Source organism: Mya arenaria, chromosome 13, assembly GCF_026914265.1.
Source record: "Mya arenaria isolate MELC-2E11 chromosome 13, ASM2691426v1".
In the NCBI taxonomy this organism is placed as follows: Eukaryota; Metazoa; Mollusca; class Bivalvia; order Myida; family Myidae; genus Mya; species Mya arenaria.
Window position 1 is genome coordinate 21,273,702 of NC_069134.1, and position 26,216 is coordinate 21,299,917.

The window sequence follows — 26,216 nt, forward strand, 5'->3', positions numbered from 1 at the left end:
GATTGGATAACTTGATACGTTCGATGTTCAAATATAACATACAACTGCTTAAATTGTATTTCTTTTTAATTGCAGCTAGCAACAATGCAGTCGAAGTACAGATTATTTCTCAGAATGAAACAAAGAAATCGGTGCTTGTCGCCTCGGATTGGTATGTCTCTTTTGTTGTATAAAACGTGATCATTGTAAAACAAAACGTGTTGTTCGATACACGGATTTCAAAATAAAACAGCCGGAGTATTCGTTATTCTTGTCAATACCATTTCAGGTCTCCTTTAACGGCTATCAAATACGGGGTGTCCGTTAATAAAAAGGATCCAAAAGAACCCATACCTCACAAAATACTTCAGTCACAGCTTGACACGCTTGGTCTAAAACTCGTCACCGGCAGTGTCCGGAGACTCCGAAAGTTGTATGTAACTGGTGCACGGACGCAGCTTAACTACACTGCAATCGTAAACTCTATAGGACGTGCATGGTCGCAGGAAAATTCAGGTAATTGGTTAAACTCTCTTTTAAGGTGTTTATTTCTCTAATGAGAGGCAAAATTCAAGACAAAGCACAGAATTCTTCAGTAACAGTGCTTGAAAGTTGTATTAAAAACTTTAGCCTTGCAAAAAACGAAGACTCAAAGGAATGAACTTTTTATTATGTAATAACAGGATTCAGAGACGTATCCACCACTGTAGTGATATACCATGGGTCGAACAGACAGAAGAGGTCTCCCACACTAAGCTCTGAGTACAGCCTAGTCGGCAATAATAGGTTCGTTAAGTACATTTGAACCATTGGTCATTGCTTTGTTGACCCTAATGCAATTACTATTTCTTAAACGTCCAAATATCGTCGTGTTCTAGCATGTTCTAAATTGCTTATATATTCATATTACAATTAAATTTTGTTAGGATAGAAATGCATCAAGGAGAGCTGAAAAGAGGGCGTGCTAAATTTGTCTAATATATATATATATACATGTATATAAGTAATTATCGCTAGTTCCTTTACAAAAAGTGATAGTGTGTAAGAAAGGTTTTTAACATTTTATTGACACACTAGAACTGTTTTCGTAATTTCATTCTCGCAACCTTTTACGACAGGGAAGTCCTCACTCCGCTTCAGTACACTTTCGCCGTCGATAATAGAGAACCCAACCCAGCTTTAGTAGAAGAGCCGAGTGCTGATGTTTTTGACCGGAATCTTGCATCAGCGAACACCGCCACGTGCGGCTGTACACCACGTGCTCAGGGTCACGTAACTTTGCTCGGCAAAACGTCGACTACTGGAAAGGCAGCTATAGAGGACGCTATTGCGACAGCAGTGGCCACGGAGAATCCTAGTAAGTAAACGTTACTAATGGTTATAAGTGTAGCAAGACAAACATTGCGACCTGTCAATGATTAATATTCCAATATGTATTAAAATGCATTCAATGACAATATTTTTTATTCAGGTATTGCAAAATCCGACATCACCGTTGGCATTGTCAGCATGACAGACGGACAGGACAATGGGTAAGGTCAAAGGAACATTGCATTATTTCCTGAAGCAAATTATATACACAACAAAAACATAACATTTTTAAGACCAACTTGAATGATTTGTTTTATTGTTCTGTCTTCGAACTATTACAATGCATTGTGGCAAAAATCACAATGATGTTGCATGTTCTTGTTTGGCAAAATGTATACGTCCATATCACGTGCTTTCCGACTGCAGGAAGCAGATTTCCACGGTTGTGTACCTGGTAGAGTGTGCGAGAGACCCCTGTGACGTAGAGGAGCTGAGGGCGCCCAGCAAGGCGGTGCTGGAGGCAGAGCTAGCGCAAGCCGGGCAAACGCTTTATTCGCGGGCGGAACCGGTAGAGGAAGAAAAGGTGGGGGACAGATTGTTTGTTTTACTTTAGAGATTACTTTTGTTATTCTGAACTGACTAGTGGGTAGATTTCGAAACACCGTCAGTTTTTAAACTTATACGTGTAGCTAACGGGAAATAGAAGTATGCAGTTTGAGTTAAAAGCCGTTTACAAAAATGCTTTCGTCTTGATTTTACATTTTTTAAACTTCATTTTTGCAAGTAGTGAAACGTTTATAATCACCTCCTATAAAACCTGTGACGAAGATCACAGCTAGCATGTGACGTTGATATCAGTTATACACTTGAAACATCTACAACGCAGCACTCGTGGAATAGGTCAAACTCGCATGTTCATTCATATCTTTGTTAAAGTTTACAACGTTGTTAACAGCATCGTTGGTAACTTTAAAACGTTACACTTTTTTGCTCATATATTTAAATAAAACACGTACAGTTCACTTGGTGTTTTGAACCCTGAAGATCTCAAATTGTCCATGTTAACTTTTAAAAAGTTCTGAACAATCGCAACATATCATGCGTGTAGTTATAGTGTCGTGCTTTGTTTGAATGAGTTGGTCATTTAAAAAAGTATAGTGCGTTTAAAGGTAATTCTGTGTATGCCCAAAACGTCCCTTACCCCATCGAGTGAGAGGAATCATTTGATACAAACTGTTGCATGTAACGATGCTGGATTACGAACTGTTGTGTAGGACTTCCCTTCGCTTTCTTGTAAATGGTAAAGGTTGGCTCACGTGTTTTAACGGTGTTTAAGAAGTTGTCACAGTTTGAATGTTGTCTGACATATGATGAACATAAATGACATGAGCTAATATAAGCTACATGTTATTGTTGTTTTCAGAACAAGTGGTTGATACCCGTTGCTGTCGGGTGTGGTGTGGCTCTGTTCATAATCATCATGGCCATAGTGTGCTGTTGTATATATAGACGAAGGTGAGTAGGCGAGACTTTTGTCCAATTGGTATTTTCCCTTTGTGTGTTTGTGAGTTGTAAAGCGTGTTTGCACCGAGTTGTAGATTTTGCACTATAATGTATTACATTATAACACAGTGAAAACGGAAAGCATAAATCTATATTTGGTACTGCAGTGATTGGCTTGTTTGCTAAGACTGTCTCCTACTACCATCTCCAATAGGGTACTTTATATTATTAATAAGTAAGTAACTCTTTGTCACCTTAAAAACACACGAAATCAATGAAGGGGCGACATTTGGTATTTCAGACACAGAGATATGTGGCGAGTCAGACGATCGCCAAAAGTAAATTCTAGTCCTACTAGGTAGGAAAGGCAATACAATACAATATAAATAAAACAATGGAATGCTGTTAGGCTAGCTGTTATACATATAGTTTGAGTGATAGTATTTGTAAGAATATGCATGCGTTCGTAATATAGCTAATCGCCTATATCATTATAATTGAACTAGCATGCTGGCTATAATGAACTTTATTTTTGAGTTTTGCAAGAAATGCTTCGCTCGACAGGTAGCTGAAAGAGAAAAAAGTGCAAACATGTTCAAGCACACAAGGTGTCAGCAATTTTCACCGATAACTTAGTTTCTATGTGTTCCAATGCTTAATCAATTGATTATCGAATAAAGTAAAATACAAGTAGGATGGAAAAAATAATATATTAAGATTGCATTACCCATTTTTTGATAATATTAATTATAAAATTAATCATGACGTTTTAAATAAGAATCATGTATAATGTAGAATCACTGTTGAACATATAGCGATCATTTTAACGCTTTGCAGATATATTTGCTAGAGGATTGACATCATGTTCATGTTTTATTGAAAGTCAAAGACTGACAACCAATGTCAAACATTTACAGTAGAACATAGACTAACAATGGACGACTTGTCAAGTGTACGTGTGTATTATCAGCCATATTTACAATACTAGTACATTGCTAACTCCCTGGCGTCATTGTTACAGCATCTATATGTGCGTTATCTATATATATATTGTATGTGCATTGATATAAAGCATTCCTCAGTCAATGCAAGCATTTTAAATACATGTATGTGCATCAACTCAATGTATATATATAAATTTCAACGTCATTATAATCATACCGAAAGGCATTTAGTGTAATAATTCCTATAATTTTACAATTTCTACTTCTACACATTTATAATCATACCAATGGCTTTTGATTACTTATCAAATTATTTGCATTGTGTTTAACTACATGTATGTACCTTGCTACCTTGTAGCTTTACAAGCATTTACAAGTCCGGTGTTCATATGTTCACATATATATATATATATATATATATATATATATATATATATGTATAGTCAATGGCTTACCAGATACAGAATTCTGAAACTTTGCTTTTGCAGTAGTTGGATTTCGTATTAAGTATTGTATTTAACATTCATATGCTATACAGCCTTAATTAATAATAATAGGCGGTAATGGGTCCATCGTATAGAAGAGTGTTTACAAAATATCGTAAGGTCACGAATATCGGTTTCATCATTAATATAGTATTATCACAAATTCAATTGAAAACTTGACTTGCTTAATCAAATAGTATTTGTCTCAATGTTGTTGTTTGTTTTTTTTTAATTCTGAGATTCTTTTTCGAATATATATCATTACTACTCAGGGATATGATTTCAGCATCGTAACATTTATCGTATCGTAAGATCGATTTTTCGTATCCTTTATTGAAATACAATAAATGTTTGAGATACATTTTGAAAAAAGCAACGTTCGACTGGAAATGATACTCGATGGTTGTTTAGATATAAAAGCAAAGGTTTAAACTTCATTTCCCACAAACGATGTTATCAATTGAAATTCGTGAACGTATGACATTTGTTTCGAATGCACATTGATAACATGAGCCCAGTCCGAAAACGTTGTCGTACGATACGATCGTTGGCATGCGGCCCCCCATTATCAATACAAGTACAGTAACGATGAGGTTCGGCAATAGTTCCCTGTCAATACTATTTCAAATTAAACATATTTTAACCCGCCGCAGTACAAGTCCAACAGCAACATCATCTGCATTAACATGTAAGGCAATTGCTTGAAACAGACTAATTCGCGTCACCATATTAACATGAACTCACGTCTGTGTGTTTTTGCAGGCACCGGAAGAAAGGCGACTTTCAGGCCCAGGAACAGGATATAAAGCACAACAACGCCTATGATAAGGAACATTTCAGTGACGCCGCTGTGTATGATAATTCAGGACTTCAGGAAGATGGCCACTTTAAAGAAAAACTCTAGAGATGGGTTGATATAAGGTTGAGAGAGGATATCTGATTAGCAGGGAGCGAATTTATCATTAAATTCTATTAAAATGCTCAAAATTGTGTGCGGTATGTTTAATGGTTTATATTGTTTTTTTATGACTTCAAATTAAAGAAATTAGAATGTCAATAAAGGAGTTAAATATACGGTTATTGGAGAGAAGTTTTCTGATTGGAAGACTGAATGATTCTATAATTAAATTGAACTAATAATATAAACAAAAGTAAGCTACAATATAAACATACTCAAAAATACAGTTATTTAGGTAATGCTATTATGTTGCAATATTCGTTCATTTTCTTTCTGTGTTAAGTGTCAACATATGGACTTTCGACAAAGATGACCATTGTGGCAAAGGATAATTATGATAGTTAAAACGATAGACTGTTAAGACTTGGTTCAGCAAAGAACTTTAACAAAAAGATAGATAAACATAATCAATCCTTTCAATGCAATTTCAAAACCTCAATGTATATTTTTTGGTTTCAACATATATGACTGCAAATACCTCATTGTATAATATATCATTAACAAAAAACAACACATTACAGGTTGTCTAATTTATTTGTTAATCTTGGTACATTTACAGGAAGCATTTACAACATAATCATGAAATGCATGGTGATCATGCAAAATTATAAATAAAATTATTGTGAAAAATCATCATTGTATTATATGTACATTTTGTGTAACATATCCATTTGTTTCTGTGTACCATGTGTAAACACTGATATTTAATGTTGTAGATCTGAATAAATCTTATTTTCTTTTGTGTTCTTGTTGTAACATCACCATATTGAAATTAAACAAGTCCAACTCTTATTTCTAACTGTGAGTATCATCTGCTCAGTCAGTGGTTTAAAAGAAAGTCATAACGTTTGCAGTCAAAATGTTTGCAGTCATAATGTTTGCAGTCATAATGTTTGCAGTCATAATGTTTGCACTATTTTGGGGATATATCATCTCTTTCCATTTAATCCTCTTGCTACATTTGTATTTTAAGAATATGCTTTAAATGATTATTGCATATGTTCTCTTGAATCCACAAATGATTTACAATTCAGTGTGAACATGTTGACTCGGTGCTTAAAGTTGAAAGGAAACAAATATTAGATTCAACTTGCATTCAAAATCCTAGGGTGGGAGAGTCAATAAAGTAAATATTTACAGACAAAACAGATTTTCAAAGCAATAAAATGCATTAGGTATTGCACAAACCCATTTACAACAACATGAAAGTAACATTGCATGTTTCATGAACAATAATTGTTTAGTGTTTACAATAAGAAACCAATCTGTGACACATTATAAAAAGCATAATGAAAGCAAATATGCATTCATGCATTTGATTTTCACAACAATTCAAGAAAACTCTTTAATCATTCATATCTGTTCAAACATGTAAAAATTGTGATTTACATAAAAGTGCCCACTGTCACCAAATTCACCCAGCCTAGTTTTAGGACACAAAGTTTGGTAATAAGTAATTGTACCTTAAGCCAAATTTAGAGAGCTGACACTGTGATTACAGTTTTTGCCAATCCAAAGGGTCATAATTTTGGTGGGAATGAGGCAACATGGCTGGTTATCAAGCATGACCAAGATATTCTGCTCATACACATTCTTACCAAATTTGATGATTATTGGAAAAAGGCTTGTACAGTAATTGATCAAACAAGACTGATTTAAGGTAATTTATATCTTTAAATGGCCATAACACAACATAAGCCATATGGCTGTTTAACAAACTTAACCAAGATATTATTCCCATACACATTCTGACCTGACCTGGAGGTGAATGGACAAAAGCTTCTAAAGATATTGATTGAACAAGACCAATTTTAAATAATTTCTAAGTCTAAGGACAAAAACTATTGTGTGACTGGAGCGATATGGCTCATTATCGAACTTGTCAGAGATATTATGCCCATATTCATTTCTGACTAAATTTGGTGATGATTGATGAAGACATCAAAAGTAATTGATCAGACAATATCAATTTAAGGTAATTTCAATTGTTAAAAGGGGATGACTTGCGAGTGACTGAAGTGATATTTTAATTTACTGACATATTATGCAAATACACATTCTCAGCAAATTTGGTAATGATTGGACAATTGCTTCTAAAGTTATTCCGCAGACAACATATTGGACCCGGCCTGTACACAGCAGGTAAAACTACAATACAAACAGGCGTATAAAAACCAAGTTGTTAAGGAGGATTCCTATCATTTCAATGAATAAGTTTTCAGTGTAGCACAAAATGAAATTCAGTGTAGCACAAAATGAAAAACTCTTTGCTTTTTATGAAGGTAGCCTTTTTCTCTTTTTTTTAAACAATTTTAACTATTAACAAAATTTATACATACATGTAGCAATAAAAAATACACAGTTTGGTCCCAAATATTGGAAAAAATGCTGTCAGAACCTTATTTTAGACTTGAGAGTACCAGTAATTTTATGTATGTAGCAAAAATAATTAGTCTAAACAATAAACATCTATTTTGTTGATAAACATGACATTCCACTCTGGGAATTTCAAGGCATAAGCAAATAGTATTGCCGATTCATTTGCTTCTCCAGCTAAGACAATCACTAGTCAGTATAAAACACAACAAAGGGGCAATAACTCAATGTGTGACCAGTTTAACATGTTTTTCCATGATGTTATACAAGAATTGGCTTAAAAACTAAGGTTTCTCCCCCCTCTATACAGGTTCCTCATCGTTATACACAAAGACCTGGGCTATCTCGTCATGTTCATACGTCCTCTTTAACTTGTTGTCTGTAAGCCTCAGACCAGATATCGTCTGAAATGAAACAGAACACATATAAATGGCAATCAAAAACAATAGGCCAATTGTTTAGAACTAAAATTTTAAAACTTGATCAGCGACATTGCTGTTAACTTTTAAACGTGAACTATTATATGATGTTCTCACATGTTTAAATATAAACAAGTGTTAGAAATACAGCAGATCACTAGTGTACCCATTAAACTTCCGGAGCAGTAATTATTTGAAAGTAAACAACCATGACGTTAACATCTATGTCAGCTTGAACAAAGTTGTGAACAGTTGCCCTGATATCAATAAATTAAATAATCAACTAAGCTGTACTCAACTGCATCATATATGCACGGGAAATGTGATAAATATGGTACAATGTTCCAGAATTAACATGTCTTAAATAACACAAATAATGATAAATGATTCATACAATTGAAAGGAGTTCCTTCTGAGTTTCCATTATAACAAGTTTTCGTTTTTTTTAGTACATATTTTAATTGTCTGCATCCAATTGTATGAACTTGGATAGGCTTTTGACAGGTAGTCTTAAAGCTAGTATGCACATTTTAAATAAATGATACGATTCAACTTATTGTATTTGGTAAATACTGATCAATCAATAAACATTTTGGCCTTACTTTGACCAAACTAAACAACTACTCCAGTTTTGTACAGTTTGCTGCTGACTTTTTACAAAATTAACCAAGTACTTTTGCAGTTTAACCTCTTATCAACCTGATTTCCAGGACATAAAGCTATAGGTTGGTGCAAGGTCAACTTGTCTCAATAGCAATTGCATTGATGTTTCACTTACCTGAAGACCAGGATAAAGGGTAACTAGGTTAAGTGTCAGGTCAAGGCCCTCATTTGGCGGCAGCACGCCAAGTTTACGCCCAGAAAGCCCGCACCATATGAGCCCAGAGTTGAGGTCATTCTGTAGAAGCATGGTCAGGTCCATCTCTCGCTCACTGAAATAGTGAGAATGACTGTACAGAACATAAATAATGTTTATGCTGTTTGGATATGGAAACCATGTAATTCACAAGAATATTCATGTATAGTTATTATACTTATTTATTTGTTAAAAGAGGTGATTAATCCTAATTCCTAAGCTCTCCCAACCTGAATAAGGGTCATCAATTAACAATCATGCAAACCAGAGCAGTGATCAGTATAAGCACAACCACATACACCCCACAGCGGTTAATTGTTCTCCTAGCTTGCTCCTACACAACAATCAGCTTAAAATGCAAATAACATGTTTTCTAGTAAAACGAGTTGCCCCTGCACATACCAACAGTTTGTGATCTTGAGGAGGACCTGTACTGTCTCCTCCAGTGGAGCGCTGTCTGGGGCTGTCTCCACAGTCACACGGATATCTCCATACCCTGGGGCCTGCAGTAATAAGAATAGAGATAACACATAGGAGCTAGTATTTTATAAAGATAAAAATGACCGTCATTTTATCACATCGCTTCATTCTAATAGGTCAAAATTGACATCATTTTACCAATGGCAAACAAAATAAAAAACAAGAGGCACATCAGTGCCTGTGCTCCACTGGCCAAAAGGTTCAAGCAAAGACCACCTAACGAACATTTTCGTCAAGTTTCATAGAAATACAATCATCAATTTTTGAGGAGAAGTTATTTAAAAAAAAATTTTACTTTAATAGCTCTGGCTGCCATGTTGTGCAGTGGACCGAAATGATTTGGGCAATTTGAGTAAAGGAGCACCAAACAAACATTTCTGTCAAGTTTTATCGAAAAGAGGTCATCGGTTTCGACGACAAGTCGTATAAAGTTTTTTTTATTTTTTAGCTCTGGCAGCCTTGGTGTGCAGTGGACTGGAACCATTTAACAAATTTTGGTTAATGACCACCCAAGGAACATTTCTGTCAAGTTTCATCAAAATTTGATCATCGGTTTCTGAGGAGAAGTGGTGTAAAGGTAATTCCTATTTTTAGCTCTGGCTGCCATGTTGTGCAGCGGAACGGAACCATTTGGGCAATTTTGGTTAAAGGGCATCCCGATGAACATTTATGTAAAGTTTCATCAAAATCTGATAATCGGTTTCTGAGAAGATGTAGTTTAACGTTTTTTTCTATTCTTAGCTCTGGTGCCCATGTTGTGCAGCAGACCAGAACTGTTTGGGCTATTTTGGTTAAGGACTACCCAAGTAACATTTCTGTCAAGTTTCATTGCAATAAGATCATCGGTTTCTGAGGAGAAGTCGTTTAAAGGTTTTTCTATTTTTACCTCTGGGGGCCATCTTGTGCAGTGGACCGAAACCATTGAAGCAAATTTGATAAAGGACCATCCAAGGAACATTTCTGTTAAGTTTCATCAAAATCTGATCATCGGTTTCTGAGAAGATGTTCTTTAAAGGTTTTTCTATTTTTTTGCCCTGGCAGCCATGTTGTGCAGCGGACCGGAACCATTTGAGCAATTTTGGTTAAGGACCACCCAAGGAACAATTCTGCCAAGTTTCATCAAAATCTGCCTATCCGTTTCAGAGGAGATGTCGTTTAAAGATTTTGCTATTTTTAGCTGTGGCGGCCATATTGTGCAATGGACCAGAACCATTTGAGCAATTTTAATAAAGGACCACCCAAGGAACATTACTGTTAAGTTTCATCAAAATCTGATCATCGGTTTCTGAGAAGATGTTCTTTAAAGGTTTTTCTATTTTTTTGCCCTGGCAGCCATGTTGTGCAGCGGACCGGAACCATTTGAGCAATTTTGGTAAAGGACCACCCAAGGAACAATTCTGTCAAGTTTCATCAAAATCTGCCTATCCGTTTCAGAGGAGATGTCGTTTAAAGATTTTGCTATTTTTAGCTGTGGCGGCCATATTGTGCAATGGACCAGAACCATTTGAGCAATTTTAATAAAGGACCACCCAAGAAACATTACTGTCAAGTTTCATCAAAATCTGCCGAACCGTTTCAGAGGAGATGTCGTTTAAAGATTTTGCTATTTTTAGCTCTGGCGGCCATATTGTGCAATGGACCGGAACCATTTGAGCAATTTTGGTAAAGGACCACCAAAGGAACATTCCTGTGAAGTTTTGTCAAAATCCGCTTATCAGTTTCAGAGGAGATGTCGTTTAAAGATTTTGCTATTTTTAGCTGTGGCGGCCATATTGTGCAATGGACCAGAACCATTTGAGCAATTTTAATAAAGGACCACCCAAGGAACATTACTGTTAAGTTTCATCAAAATCTGATCATCGGTTTCTGAGAAGATGTTCTTTAAAGGTTTTTCTATTTTTTTGCCCTGGCAGCCATGTTGTGCAGCGGACCGGAACCATTTGAGCAATTTTGGTAAAGGACCACCCAAGGAACAATTCTGTCAAGTTTCATCAAAATCTGCCTATCCGTTTCAGAGGAGATGTCGTTTAAAGATTTTGCTATTTTTAGCTGTGGCGGCCATATTGTGCAATGGACCAGAACCATTTGAGCAATTTTAATAAAGGACCACCCAAGAAACATTACTGTCAAGTTTCATCAAAATCTGCCGAACCGTTTCAGAGGAGATGTCGTTTAAAGATTTTGCTATTTTTAGCTCTGGCGGCCATATTGTGCAATGGACCGGAACCATTTGAGCAATTTTGGTAAAGGACCACCAAAGGAACATTCCTGTGAAGTTTTGTCAAAATCCGCTTATCAGTTTCAGAGGAGATGTCGTATAAAGTAAAAGTTTACGCACGCACGCACGCACGCACTCACGACGGACAATCTGTGACGACATAAGCTCCATGGCCTTCGGCCAGTGGAGCTAAAAACTAATTTTTTAACAAGCATAAAACAAATCCTTAAATGAGAATTTTTTCATATCAATGACCTAAATTAAATTCAATTGCTTTAGCTACTTATTTCATGCGAATATGTAGAACGATTATTATTTAAGACAAGATTTTTATTGTTCAAAAGGTAGATTTGGAATGCCAATCCATACATAGCAGATCTTTGTTCAGAATATTCTCAAAAAGGTCTCACAAATACTATTAAAATTGCTTCCTTTAAAACAAGATCATACATTTTAATTATATACCTTTATAATTTAGGTGAAGCGTAATTCTGAAGGAATATGTAACAACATGCTGTCATATTGGTATGATGGAAAAGTCTTGATTTTTGCATAATCTGAACACTCAGAATAAGTCTGTTTATACAGAAAATGTGGTACATATAAGAGTGGCTGATGTCAGGATTCTACGGGTATCAGGCGTTAACTATTTTGCATTTAAGGTTCTTTATACTTACTTGTGCACCCTTAAAAGAAAAGCAGAATTTAAAAGAGAATACAATTTTTACAGCTTTATATTAATAAAATCTGATAATTCTAACTATTTAACTATAAACTATAACAAGAGCTGTCACAGAGACAGCGGACTCAACTATTCCCCCGCTTTTCAGTGTAAGGATTATTATTATAGGGCCATTTTTTGAATTTAATGCAAACTAGAGTTTTCTTACTTGTACCATTTTATAAAGTCTTAATGCAATATATCAAGTAGTTGCTGTGATATTAACCTATGGGTGCTTACATGCAAAACCTTAACCAGAATGTCTAAGCCGAATAATAAAGGCCCATTATTTGCATTATATTCAAATAAGTGTTATCTAACTTCATTAATTTAGTAGGTTAGATAGTTGGGAATACGTATCCAAAGTTTCAATGCAATAAATGATGTATTTGCTGAGATAAAATAATGAAATAAAGGTGCTTACATGCAAAACCTTAACCAAGGTGTGACGCCGACGCTAGGGTGAGTAGTATAGCTCTCCTTATTCTTCAAATAGTCGAGCTAAAAACTGCTTCTTTAATTTTTGATTATTGACAGCAGATTTTTTGTTTTCCAATTTTCACAATACAATCATATATCACCAGACCTATAATCGCACATGTACTAACCACTCTGAGCAGCTGGCTGGTCTGAAGTCTGCCCTTCTCTCCCAGGTTGGTTTTCCACACGATGTCCAGTTTGCCTATGTTGGTAACCCCCTTAAGGACCTTGTTCTCCTCGTACAGTTCCGGGCGTGGGGTCAAGCAGTACAGGTATTGACGAGTGTCCATGGCATTCAGGTAGTCCACTGGACCAAACACGTTTCCATTCCTATAGAGTATAAGAATATGAAATTGGTGAACTTGGTTGTTAAAAAGTTGGTTAAAAACATGTTGCCATTCCTATAGAGTATAATAATATGAAATTGGTGAACTTGGTTGTTAAAAAGTCTGTTAAAATCACAAGTAATCTAAAACTAATCCATGATAAAATGAGTTATTTGTTTATTTTGAAATTGACTGATCAACAAGTATCAGACCATCAAAATTTGTGAACACACTGATCTACAATTATATAACAGGATAAAAGTATCCATTTATTGCAGACACTTAACTATTCTAATTAGAGCTATGAGCTAGCAATGATCTCGCCATGATGAGTGTCATAAACCAGGTATATCCCTGAAGCATTCTGCATTATTAAGAAATATGATTATTTTGTTCTCTTTCATATCTTCTTCATTTGAAAGAAAGCTATACCTGGTAAGCTGATATAATCCCTGACACTAATACAACATTCTCCTGGAATCAATTGTACTGGTTATCATTGCAACTTTTTATAACCAACCCTTTTGCAACAGCTATGTAGTTGAGTTCCTCAGCATTGTAGATGTTAGATGGGTCCAGCCTGACGTGATCCGTGTACACAGGGCCCGGGGTGATGTAAGATTACACTGGTTACCATGGTAACTATACTATAACCTACCCTTGTGTCAGGGCCTTAGAGTTGAGTTCCTCAGCATTGTAGAGGTTCAATGGGTCCAGCCTGACGTGCTCCATGTACACGGGGCCCGGGGTGATGCTGTAAGATTACACTGGTTACCATGGTTACTATATTATAACCTTCCCCCGTGTCAAGGCCTTAGAGTTGAGTTCCTCAGCATTGTAGAGGTTTAATGGGTCCAGCCTGACGTGCTCCATGTACACAGGGCCTGGGGTGATGCTGTAAGATTACACTGGTATCCATGGTTACTATATTATAACATACCCTTGTGTCAGGGCCTTAGAGTTGAGTTCCTCAGCATTGTAGAGGTTAGATAGGTCAAGCCTGATGTGCTCCATGTACTAGGGGGCCAGGGTGATGTATGATTACACTGATTACCATGGTTACTTTATGAAATTATAACCTACCCTTGAGTCAAGACCTTAGAGTTGAGTTCCTCAGCATTGTAGAGGTTAGATGGATCCAGCCTGACATGCTCCATGTACACAGGGCCTGGGGGTGATGCTGTATGATTACACTGGTTACCATGGTTATTATAACCTACCCTTGAGTCAAGGCCTTAGAGTTGAGTTCCTCAGCATTGTATAGGTTAGATGGGTCCAGCCTGACATGCTCCATGTACACTGGGCCCGGGGTGATATTCTGTATCTGAACCTCCAGGTAGACATCATCACACTGGAAGATAATTACACAATAAAAGTAATCAAATGCATTTTGAAAGAAAAAGATCAACAAAAGCACATAAACTGTTAAGATCATATCATTATTGCCTATTGAAATACTTGTGATGACCAATAAATGTATAATTCCATCATGATTTATCTAGGGTGATTAAAACCTAATTCTGATGGATTTATTTTTGGTTTTCAAAACTTGAATTGTAAAAGGTATAAAAGTAAATAATTACAGCACAGCAAGTGGATGCAAAGGCATGTGTGCAATATCTCAGCTTACCAAGGGGCATAACTCTACATACACTTTTGCTTGAGTGACAGAGGTACACATATGCCAATTCCCAATATAAACATCTGTATCATGTTATAGAGCAATTTCTTTATATTTCTGATACTTTTAGTCTTGAACCAACATTGCAGCTTTTGCCAAAAAATGACAACAATGACAACAGCAGCAATACCATAAAAATGCCAATGCCCAAATTGTTTTTTTTTTTATAACTTGCAAGCTAGGGTAAACATCATGCCCAAGCTTTATTTAATCTTGGGGTCAGCAAATCATAAACAGCTTTTATACAAGACCTACATGTTCATTTACCCTCAAGTTTATGAATCATTCGGCAAGCATAATTCAATCATGTGAAATAAACTTGTGTATCAATGACAGACTTGTGGAATACTTTTATACATTAAGTGGCACAAAGGATTTAATAAACTTTAAAATTTAGTAAAGAAACAGAGAGAACAATGAAAAGAGAGAAAGTTTAAAGGAATCTTACGTTATACATTAAAATGTTAGTACCGCTATATCATAATGTTGTATTCAAAGAATGTCAACTAGATTTCATTCAAGATCTGTTAAAAATACATAGTAGATCTAATTGCTTCATATATTTTACTTTACTGCACTATCTAATATATAAAATGAAACATAATCATTATAAACACTGCTATCGATATATTCAATGACCAATGAATATGCAGTTATTAAAACAGGATAGTACTCATATTCTCATTCAAAAGTTAGTCCTATTTAGATTATGTTGTAAATAAGAGCCAGCACAGAAGTGATGAACACCCCAAAACGCTGCTTGGGTGCTTTTTTTTTGCATCAACAGCGCAAGTATTTGCATATTAATACTCATCAACATTCGATATACTTGAAGTTCATATTGCATAACCTTGCAAAAGACTATGACATCATTGTTTATTTTAACATCGCGCTCTGATTGGATTAGTGCAACATCATTTAACCAATGATAAATTACGTTAAAATCCTTAATACAATGGTATGCTGTCGGTTACATTTTTAAAGAAAAAAAACTCTATTGCAGAAGATACTACTAATTTTCAATCATAATGAACAATTATTCAAACTGTAAATATAAATATTGATCACATTTGTTCTTGCATTTATGAATGCAGTAGGGCAAGCACACTTCATGGAATTTGCTCACGTACTTTCATACAGCATAACCGCAGAAAAGTGTGATCAATCCTTAAATGAGCCACCATTTTTTTCAAGTAAAAGGCCAATACCAGTTAAACACTGCCCCTGCTGACCAACATTCCTATGACTTGCATGTGCGAAGATGCGATAATTTTGGAGTAAAATGAGACACATGATTTTTCAGGTCATGTTTTACAAAGTGAAGGGCGATAAGTTTAAATATGGTAAACAGAGTGGAGTGTCATACAAATTGCAGTTGCATAATTTTCAATGTTAAACAACATTTATATGATGTATCATGGGTATAGACTGTTTCAGGACTTGACATGGCAGGACATGGTAAGACGTTACGGACGCAACTCCAATATAGTCCCCATATTTATCTATCTGGGGGCACAATTATCAGAATCAAAGTATATACACTGCACCATTAACATAAAATAACATGAACGTTATTAATTAACTTTTGTTAACAGAAATGGCATAAAAGATAAAAACAAACAGAAAGAAGTATATCAAAATAGAACGCCTTAGCCACTGCGAAACACTTATTTCTTCTTCTTCTTAATTTCTTTAATAGATACACGGAAGGAACTGAAGCATACACATGCTGGGTCTTAATTAGGTTAAATGCATACAACATTCATTTAAGCATAATTGTAAAGACAACCCTTAGGCTTAGCTCATATATCATGATAAATTCTCAAGCTAATTTCCAGGAGAAATCTAGCAATGTTGTCATTTTGAGAGGAGATAATAAAAGAATTCCAGCTGGGAATCATACCAGTGACCTCTATGGTACGGGAGGGAATCTATACCATTAGACAAACTTATTATCCAATCATTTAAAGAAAACCCTGAATGCAAAAATCAATAAATGTTACCACAGCCACAGAGCATGACAAGGATGGAGAGACGAAGGCAAGGGTGGGATTTTTTTTGCAATTTTAAAAAAAACCCACATGGACTCATACATATTTATATATATAGTAAGGCAGTTACCAATTCATAAGCATTGATCATATTTTTGTATGCATATTACAAATCTAAATATAAGGTATAACCAGTGACCAAGGCAAGGAAAAGAAAATAACTCCACCCGAAGCTTTCAAACAACTTACTACATAGTCCTGAAGTTTTCACATAGAACAATAAGCAATTTTAGAATGCACAGTATTGTTATCTAATTGTTAACATATACCGCACCAATACATGAAACATTTATATGTGAGAGAACTTAAACACATATTACAAATAAATATATCTAACAATATATTTCCCTATCAAAATAAAATTGATTACCATTACACTGAAAAGGTGATTATATTCAGAACGTGAAAGAAACACAAAAAAAGATACATAATAATCATGTCTTTGAGACTTTTACCTCTGCATTGTAGAACTTGGTTTTCACATCAAGTGGTTTCAAAACCTGCAAAACAAGCAAAGGATGTTTGAAACATTAGAGTAAAATTGGATGACTTTATATCAGTATGTACTTTAATTGTACCTGGTGCTTTTAAAACAATTCACCTTTACGTCAAATTCAGCAATAACAACATAAAACATTTCATAAATGCAAAATAAACAGTTCAGTTATGGGAAGCTGACAGTATCATTATAAAAGTTCTGGATAAATAGAGCTTTCTTAACAAGTGTAGTAAACTGTCACATGATATGCCCTTCAAAATTTAAAAAGCTTTTTATAATTAAGGCAATTCAAGGGCCACAACTCCGGAATGAGCGGGGTGACATAAAAAAAAATGTTCTTTTTTTTTGTAATCTAAATTTTACCAACTAGTAGGTGTTATTATATGCAAGTAATGCCATCATTGCAAAATTCTGTAGATCCTCCAGTTTTGAGTAATATCCTTTGCCTAAAATAGCTTCAAAAAATCAGATTTTTTTTTCTCTGCATAAATAAGTTTACCGTCTACTCAAGGTTTTATATTTTTGAACTGGTTCATATCTTCTGGGCTTAATCAAATTTCAAGAAAACAATTAAATCCTTATTTTGATCGCTGGAACATTGCAGAATTGATAAAGTTTAAGTAATTAAAGCAATTTAAGGCCAAAACTCTGAAGTGAATAGGGTGTTATGGCTGGTTATGGAACTTTGTATAGATATTCTGCCCAAACACATACTGATCAAGCTTAGTGATGGTCGGCCAAACGCTTTCAAGTTACAGCGCGGATAACTATTTATTTTTTGTAATTTAAGCAACTCAAGGACCATAGCTCGTAAGTGACTGGGGTGACATGGACAGATTTTAATTTAGGACAATACATTCTGCTCATACACATATTGTCCAAGTTTTGTGATAAATGGACAAAAGCTTCTCAAGTTGGAAAAACAAGTGGAGGCGACTCGTCTGCCTGACCACCTGCCCCAGGTGAATTGACATGTACATAAACATTCTCATATACATGCTTACTTGGCCTTCAGGAAACATAAATACTGGTCTGAAATGCCTTTCATCACACATGAACATATATAATATGTTTACTATGTGTTGATTGAATCTGAAGCTTCTAATTTCTTTTAGCCAAAATGTAAACACAACTATAATGTGATTTGTATCATCTTTGAGTTTGTTTCCTGAGAAGTAACCAGTACTGATGTATTTAAATGAATCCAAGGCAGTGGTTATTCACCTGTTTTTTACTGGGGCCAGGGCCGTTAGAATTGTGAAAATAGTGAAGATAAACCCAAAACTGTGAATTTACATTAAATTTTCAAACAGAGAAACCATGCACAGCCCCTTTTAAGATGCTGGAATTTAAGATGTTGAAGAGATTAAGACAAACAACATGCATTTAAAGTTGTATGGGGAAAAAAATGAATTGTGAATTTTGAGTCTATTTTTTGAGTGAAAAATTTATATTTTGGGGGATTATGAATGGGGCCAAATGTCAACCTCATTTTCAGTCCAAAAGAAACACTGCAAGAAAATGCGGCCCTTGTAAAGCTAGAACATACAACTACATTGGTGAGAGGCAGAAACCTATATCATTAGACTGCTTCTACAGGTTTGCGTTTGGCTACAATGCTTATGGTTAACCTGAAACTTGAAGAACTTGCGGAAAGCCATCTTTTCTCCAGCCTCTGTTGAGTAGCTTACAGCACACACCAGGCTGAAAGACAGAATAATTCATTCATAGATTTTTATTTTTTTTTGCATTAATAGATTACTCATTTGCGTAATAATGAATTCAAACTACATTATTTTTTGTAGACAAATCAAGGTTAAGTATAAATCATGGAGTTGGATTCTGTTCACATGGTAAAATCATTAAATCATGGCTATCATATTAATTTTAAGCATTAACCTACCAAAAAAGTAATTATTGAAAGATAAGCCCGACCTACATATTGCCCTTTAAGTTTCAAAGTTTGGGCAGAAATCCTTCAATATGTAACACAATCTCCAAACGCCCATACACATACCATCTAAATGCCGAAATCAAGCCTTTAAAATGCCTTCAAACATGCTTTATAAATGCCCCAAACAAGCTCAGTAAATGCCCCAATCATGCCCTATAAATGTCCCAAACAAGCTCAGTAACTGCCCCAATTATGCCTTAAACATGTCCTGATCATGACCTGTAAATGCCCTCAAACATGCCCTATAAATGCTCCAAACAAGCCCAGTAAATGCCCAAACTTGACCTATAAATGCCCCAAACAGGCCAAAACATGACCCTTCATTTAATCCTACAAGACATACATGTGTGTGCCGAGTTCCTTGACCTCATGTTGTATTACGTCATCAATGCTCTCATTGGGTTTGAGGGTGGTCATGGGCTGGCTGTTGACCCCCGTCAGGATCAGACGCTGGGAACTTGTCTGTAGGTCAGCCTACAAGGGAGAGAAAAAGGTAAAAAAAAAAAAAATTATAACAATAATACCATTTATTTATTTATGAAACCACAGCTATATGAATCACTTCAGAGTAAGTCAAGATCTGTTTAGAGGTGAAGAGAAAGATTCCCTGGTTGGGCTCAAACTCAGAACTTCTTGTGTGAGATTGCTACTGCTATAGCAGTATATGGTCAACATTTATTCACAACCTGTTTATATTTGTGCTCATTATGATAATCCATTCAACATGAGAACATTTCTTTTAAAATAGTTTTGATATAATCTACCAATGGTGTTTTAAAGACAGGAAGGTAAAAAAGAAGAAAGGTAAAAGGCAGGAATAACAAAGTCTAACGAAGGCAATTAGTGGTTTTGAATATCTACCAAATACAAATTTTGTGGTAAGCACCTGATTCTATTTTCTGTTTATAGAGTCATACCATCAACTATATAGCATATTTCTAACATGATTATTGTGATTATTTATTTGTTAACAATAAAATCATGCAAATAGCTGAGAAACTCTCATTTCTACCACAATGTTTTATCATCTGAATAACATTAATATCAAAGATGTCTTGTGTTAATGTGGACTGTGAAGCTTCAAATAGAGGGTAAGAGCAACTCTTCAAGGAAATAAAGACAAGACACATGTAAAGAACATCAAAATTAAGTGTATATATCTCATGACGACAGTTTATTGACTTTTGCCACCATTTTCCAGCTAATGAAATAACTCTGTTCTCTGCGGTGAGGCTGGTCTTTGTCCCTTGTCTCGAGAAAGAAGTTTACCTCTATTGGGATAGAAAATAATAAAAAGAAACTGACAGAAGCAGAGAAAAAAGGAATATGGCTGTCTTTCTCAGATAATGATGTCACCACGCTTACATGTAAACCAATAGCTCCGCGGAGTGAATGTCCAAAGCTCATCTGTTCTTTATTGTTGAAAAGGGGCATAACTGGACACAGATTAAATTCAAAGTTATGGGCCATGCTATACATGTATGTATCGTCACTGGAAACATGTGTACTAAGTTCCATTTGACTATATCAAACTGTGTACCAAGTTCTATTCGACTATATCAAACTGTATTTGAGTAATGGCCACGGTTAAAGTGTTAACATGACAACGATAACAAAGGCTTGGCCAAGGTTAAAGTGTTAACATGACAACGATAACAAAGGCTTGGCCAAGGTTAAAGTGCTAACATGACAACGATAACAAAGGCTTGGCCAAGGTTAAAGTGTTAACATGACAACGATAACAAAGGCTTGGCCAAGGTTAAAGTGTTAACATGACAACGATAACAAAGGCTTGGCCAAGGTTAAAGTGTTAACATGACGAAGATAACAAAGGCTTGGCCTAGGTTAAAGTGTTAACATGACAACGATAACGAAGGCTTGGCCAAGGTTAAAGTGTTAACATGACGACGACAATGAAGGCTTGGCCAAGGTTAAAGTGTTAACATGACAACAACAACAAAGACTTGGCCAAGGTTAAAGTGTTAACATGACGACGACAACAAATGCTTGGCCAAGGTTAGTGCTAACATGACGACGACAACAAAGGCTTGGCCAAGGTTAAAGTGTTAACATGACGACGACAACAAAGGCTTGGCCAAGGTTAAAGTGTAAACATGATGACGACAACAAAGGCTTGGCCAAGGTTAAAGTATTAACATGACGATGATAACAAAGGCTATTATCACCATACCTCAACTGTTCTTTTTATTGAAAGACAGATGAGCTAAAATTAAACAGTTCTAAAAACAAAACCTGTTTTACTGTGACTAAAATCATTACTACTAGTAACATTCAATCTCTGTTAGTACCAGTACGATGTTGAAGCCTAGTTAGGTTTTTGCATTTTATGTGCTTTTGTTTAGGACAATTATGAAGTACCTACAAAAATGTAGCTCTGACTTAAAATCTTTCATAATCAATACACTGATGAAGATGATGAATTAATAAGTAAAACTGACTGTTCCAACTAATTTTCCTTTCTCCTAAGTCCTTGTTAATAGTATAATATTAAAGTACTCTAAGTATTAAAATCATGAACCCTGTATTTATTCTTGCTATGTTGACTTTTCTAAGAGACGTATACCGGCAAATTCTTGCAATCAGTGACAATATAATCACAATAAGTGTTCTCTGGTTAATGACTCAAGATTCTCCTAGATATTGTTGCTTCCTTGACTCCCATGGTACTTATAGAAGTCACAAATCACAGATTTTTACATGGTCATATTGCATGACCATTAATATTAAATCATTTTGCAGTTCCACAGTCATGAAGTATAGCAAGGCCATGTTCTTCATGTTCTATTCTAGGTAAGCCACGGAATTTAATTACATTTAGATGAAAGAGGAAGGCTTTAAGATCATGTCTTATATTTTAATTCAAAGTTATCTATACAATGATTTTCATTTCAAAGAAACAAATTAAGTATTTTTTCAAAAAAGCAACATCAAGAGATCTTTATATTGTTTCTATTTCTAAGAGTAGTACCAACGTCATTGCTGTAGTTTCATGACAATCTTTCTTGCCAACAATATGTATTTATGACGACATTCTACTTAACAACCTTCTTGGCAATGTTAACATTCATAGCCATAAAACAGTGGAATCAATTTATGAAAAGGTCACATGTTTTCATTCTTGGCATGTGTGAATGTCAGTATGGTTGGTTGTTACAAAATGATTTTTTTCAAGTTTCTCCAGCAATGAAGACTAAGGGACATATTCAGTAACATCTTCAGTCTGCGTTTGAGCCTGATAAGGCTCAGAAAAGTGAAATTTAAATGTCACAAAGTAACTTTGATACCAATTTTTGACAAAGGTGTGTTAATTACAGTAAAACATTTTATTTTAACCATATGATTCAGCAATTTTTACCATTATTATTCCTCAAATAGGAATTCTAAAATAAAATAAAGATTTATCTTCGAGTTTCAAGCTAAGACTCTAAAAAACAATGCATGTCTTGAGAGCCTAATTTTGTGTAAGCAGTAATTTGTTGCACTCTGACTTTAGCCGAAACTAAATGGGTTTGGTACCGGCCACCTCAGAAAATCCCTATCAAAGGAAGGAAATGATTCATATACAGAAAAGTATTGGCGATATAATTCAAAAATATCACAAATCAACAACAATCAGTCTGGCGGTATATCTACAAGGGCTTGATGATCCTGTTGTGCCCACCTTCAAGAGAATGTCGGAGCAATTTTGGTTACTGTCGTTGTGGACACTGATGTAGCTGGAGAATGTCTCACCCAGAAATATGTTCCTGAAATATACAAGCAATGCAATCATATTAAAATAGTCTCATGGAATGGAATTTCGATGGCACTCATGCTTATACCATTTAAACTCAGATAATTACTACTTGAATGTGCATAATCCCACTGTGGTACTAAATTCTTAACCTGTTTTTAATCATCATATTTTATGTTATTAAATCAAATGTATGGTTCAATATTAATTTGTAGAAAATAAAACAACAAGAGCTGTCAAAGACCCGTGACAAATACCCCTAATTTGGCCTAATTGGAGTTATAGCCATTTGTAAAGAAAATAAGGTTGTATCTGACATATGCAAGAAAGTTGGATGACTTTCAATTATCAAAAAATATCTCAACAAATCTTCCAGGATAAAGTTAAAGCTGAGACATAAACTATACTACTATGGAAACCCTATCCATTTTGTATAACCTTGACCTCCAAGTGTGACCTTGACCTTTCAAATAAGGGCACAAATTTAATGTTGGATGCATCTTCCCATGGAGCTCTAAAATTGTGTGAAAATTGATTGCCTTCCAAAATATAGTTAAAATGTTATGGCCGAGACAGAAATTGTTGCTATGAAATCCATATTTTATCATATTAACCTCCAAGTGTGACTTTGACCTTTGAGATTAGTGCAAAAAATTATTGCGTAACACACCTTCCATTGGAGCTCTATGGTTGTGTGAAGTTTAATGAAATTCTATCAATATTGACAAAGTTATTGCTGAGACAAATTAATAACTGACTGACACACAGACAAACACAGACGAATGAACAGTGTGATTCCTTTTCCACCCTTTTGAGGCATTAAATACAAATGCAGAAAATAATACATGAAAATCACAAAAACAAATTATTACTATAAATAATTCCTAAAAAACATTATTTTGACATTACTACCCAGCTGTCAGATTATATAAAGCAAATATTAGAGACATTATTACATTGTAGATTGTCTGATCAGAATCCACCATCACTCAAAAATTTATATAATAATATCTTGCCAATTCATTATATAACGGAATGACAAAAGAACATATACGACACATCGCATGAATAAGTTACATTATGGATGTATACAGTCTGACAAGCAATAAAACAAACAGCATTCTCGTCTGGAACGCACCCAAAATTCTGTGGTAATGTAAGCAGGTCGCTAACACCGAAGTAGTCGAGGTCTCGAGGTTTGGCGATGTCTTTCTCTGTTTGGTCGTCTGTCAGTAAGTGGCAAACATCACGAGGGTCACTCAGAATTGGATGGAACGGCATCAATGTTGGTTTGGTCAGCCGCATTACTGAAAAGAAAAAAAAATCTTGTTTAAAGCTATCTATGGTAAATATCATGTTTGTCAATAAAGTGTATTGATTCAACATTTGTTTTCCAAGATGCTCTATTATAATGTCATTGCTTATGATTTATAACTCAGACTCTTTTTTTATAGATAATGATATAGCTGCATTGACCTTTATCAATGGCTATCAATATACAATGCCCATCTTTTTCTAAAAAGAAAAATCATAGTATTGCATTATTATTAAAACGTGTACTTGTAATAAGAGTTCTTCTGAATTTAAATTTAAATAAAAATCTCTTTATCTTATTGGTACGAAATGTGTCTATGTTTTCCAAATCATTCAATATAATTATTTATTTTTTTAATAAATACAAATGGATGTATTTCCTTGACCTGCAATCATAATTTTAGGGCGAATTTATAATAACCATGGTTACCAAATCTAAGAGAAATGCATGAATCTGACACTTTGCAAGGACTTCACATAGCCTTAATACAACAAAACTTAAGCTCCCTGTATTGTTCCCATTAGATTTCATTCATGAATATTCAATCGAAATACTCTTAGCAAAATTAAGTAAATCTCTCAGAAAATCCAAATGCTTCCACAGGGAAAAATAGGCACACAGAAATTGATAAAAGCCACCACCCTTGGCATAGAATTATGCAAATAAGAGATAGATTTCATGTCAAGTTTGATGCTGTTTCAAATGATAGCCACTTTTTCTGATGACAGTGATAGATAGTCTCCGATATCAGCCATGTTTACAAGGCAGAATACTGCAAGGAAACCTAGATAAAGGTCAAGGACAAATGCAGGTTTGAATTTTGATGATAAACCAATTTACAACTGCAATTGATCTGTCCGCCACAAGTCAAATCATCTCAAGAAGAAAATTCCATTAAATATGAGAAAACCGCGCCAAGGAGCAATAACCTCGACAACTTTCTACAAAAGCAATATATACAACCTATAAAAGAAGAAAAATGGAACAATATCATCTCAAAGACAATGTATAAAGCTAGTCAGCCATTATGAATAGCACGTTTTATATTTTAGAAATGCAAACATCCAAATATGGAACTTAACAAGCAAATTCGTTGAATTGATATCCCCTGCCTGATTGGGCTAAGTCAAGGAATGGAAATCAATTGTTGATGAAATATATATATATATATATGAGTTTGAGTTTGAATGCAACTGTTTGAAATAAAAAAAAATATTGTATATATATAACATTTAGAATTGACCAAGAAACCTAGTTTATGACTCCATGCTACCCAATTCCAAACTAATCTAAGATTTCATCACGGCAAACAGTCTGATCAAGTTTCATGAAGATTGGTCCAGATATATGCAAACAATACAGCCTCTAGTCTTCACAAGGTTTTTGTAAGATTTGACTCAGTGACCTCATTTTTGACCGTACATGACCTACTAGTTTCAAACTATTCCAAGATTTTATCGAGGCATTCTGATTTTTAAGTTTCATGGAAAATAGAGCAGATGTATTGCCTCTAGAGTGTTCCAAAGATTTCTGTAAGATATGACCTAGTGACCTAGTTTTTGACCCATTAACCCACTTTTAAAACGCAGTCGAAATTCAACCTAAGAGAACATTCTGTCCATGTTTGAACTTAACCAGACCAATCACCACCATAAATAGTTTCGGACAAGATTTTTGAAAGATTTGACCTAGTGACCTAATTTCTAATCATATGTGACCCAGTTTAAAACATGTCCAAGAGTTCATCAAGGAAAACAGTCTGATCAAGTTTCATGAATATAAGACCATACATATTGCCTCTGTGATTCAAAGAATTTTCTAAAATTTGACCTAGTGACCTAATTTTTGACCCCATATGCCCCACTTTTACATGCGGTCCATATTTTATCAAGGGGTACATCATGAC

General features: G+C 34.9%; 2 protein-coding genes across 4 annotated transcripts in view; one reads left to right on the forward strand and one right to left on the reverse strand.

The window, feature by feature from the left end:
- The window catches only part of LOC128215120 (uncharacterized), a 63,583-nt gene extending 57,663 nt beyond the window's left edge, over positions 1-5,920 (forward strand). Inside the window, exons 92-100 of the mRNA XM_052921840.1 lie at positions 76-151; positions 269-495; positions 663-765; positions 1,098-1,336; positions 1,451-1,511; positions 1,717-1,873; positions 2,714-2,805; positions 3,095-3,151; positions 4,985-5,920. Coding sequence (XP_052777800.1) covers positions 76-151; positions 269-495; positions 663-765; positions 1,098-1,336; positions 1,451-1,511; positions 1,717-1,873; positions 2,714-2,805; positions 3,095-3,151; positions 4,985-5,126 — 1,154 coding nt within the window. The 3' untranslated portion in view covers positions 5,127-5,920. The remainder of the gene's footprint in view (positions 1-75; positions 152-268; positions 496-662; positions 766-1,097; positions 1,337-1,450; positions 1,512-1,716; positions 1,874-2,713; positions 2,806-3,094; positions 3,152-4,984) is intronic.
- The window catches only part of LOC128213238 (trafficking protein particle complex subunit 13-like), a 64,200-nt gene continuing 43,679 nt past the window's right edge, over positions 5,696-26,216 (reverse strand). For all 3 annotated transcript variants that reach the window (XM_052918801.1, XM_052918803.1, XM_052918804.1), the window contains 10 exons: positions 24,134-24,302; positions 22,924-23,008; positions 19,585-19,715; positions 18,919-18,991; positions 17,244-17,288; positions 14,277-14,407; positions 12,859-13,060; positions 9,234-9,334; positions 8,754-8,907; positions 5,696-7,960 (listed from right to left, as the gene is read on the reverse strand). In XM_052918801.1, the coding sequence (XP_052774761.1) occupies positions 7,859-7,960; positions 8,754-8,907; positions 9,234-9,334; positions 12,859-13,060; positions 14,277-14,407; positions 17,244-17,288; positions 18,919-18,991; positions 19,585-19,715; positions 22,924-23,008; positions 24,134-24,302 (1,193 nt within the window). In that variant the 3' untranslated portion in view covers positions 5,696-7,858. The remainder of the gene's footprint in view (positions 7,961-8,753; positions 8,908-9,233; positions 9,335-12,858; positions 13,061-14,276; positions 14,408-17,243; positions 17,289-18,918; positions 18,992-19,584; positions 19,716-22,923; positions 23,009-24,133; positions 24,303-26,216) is intronic.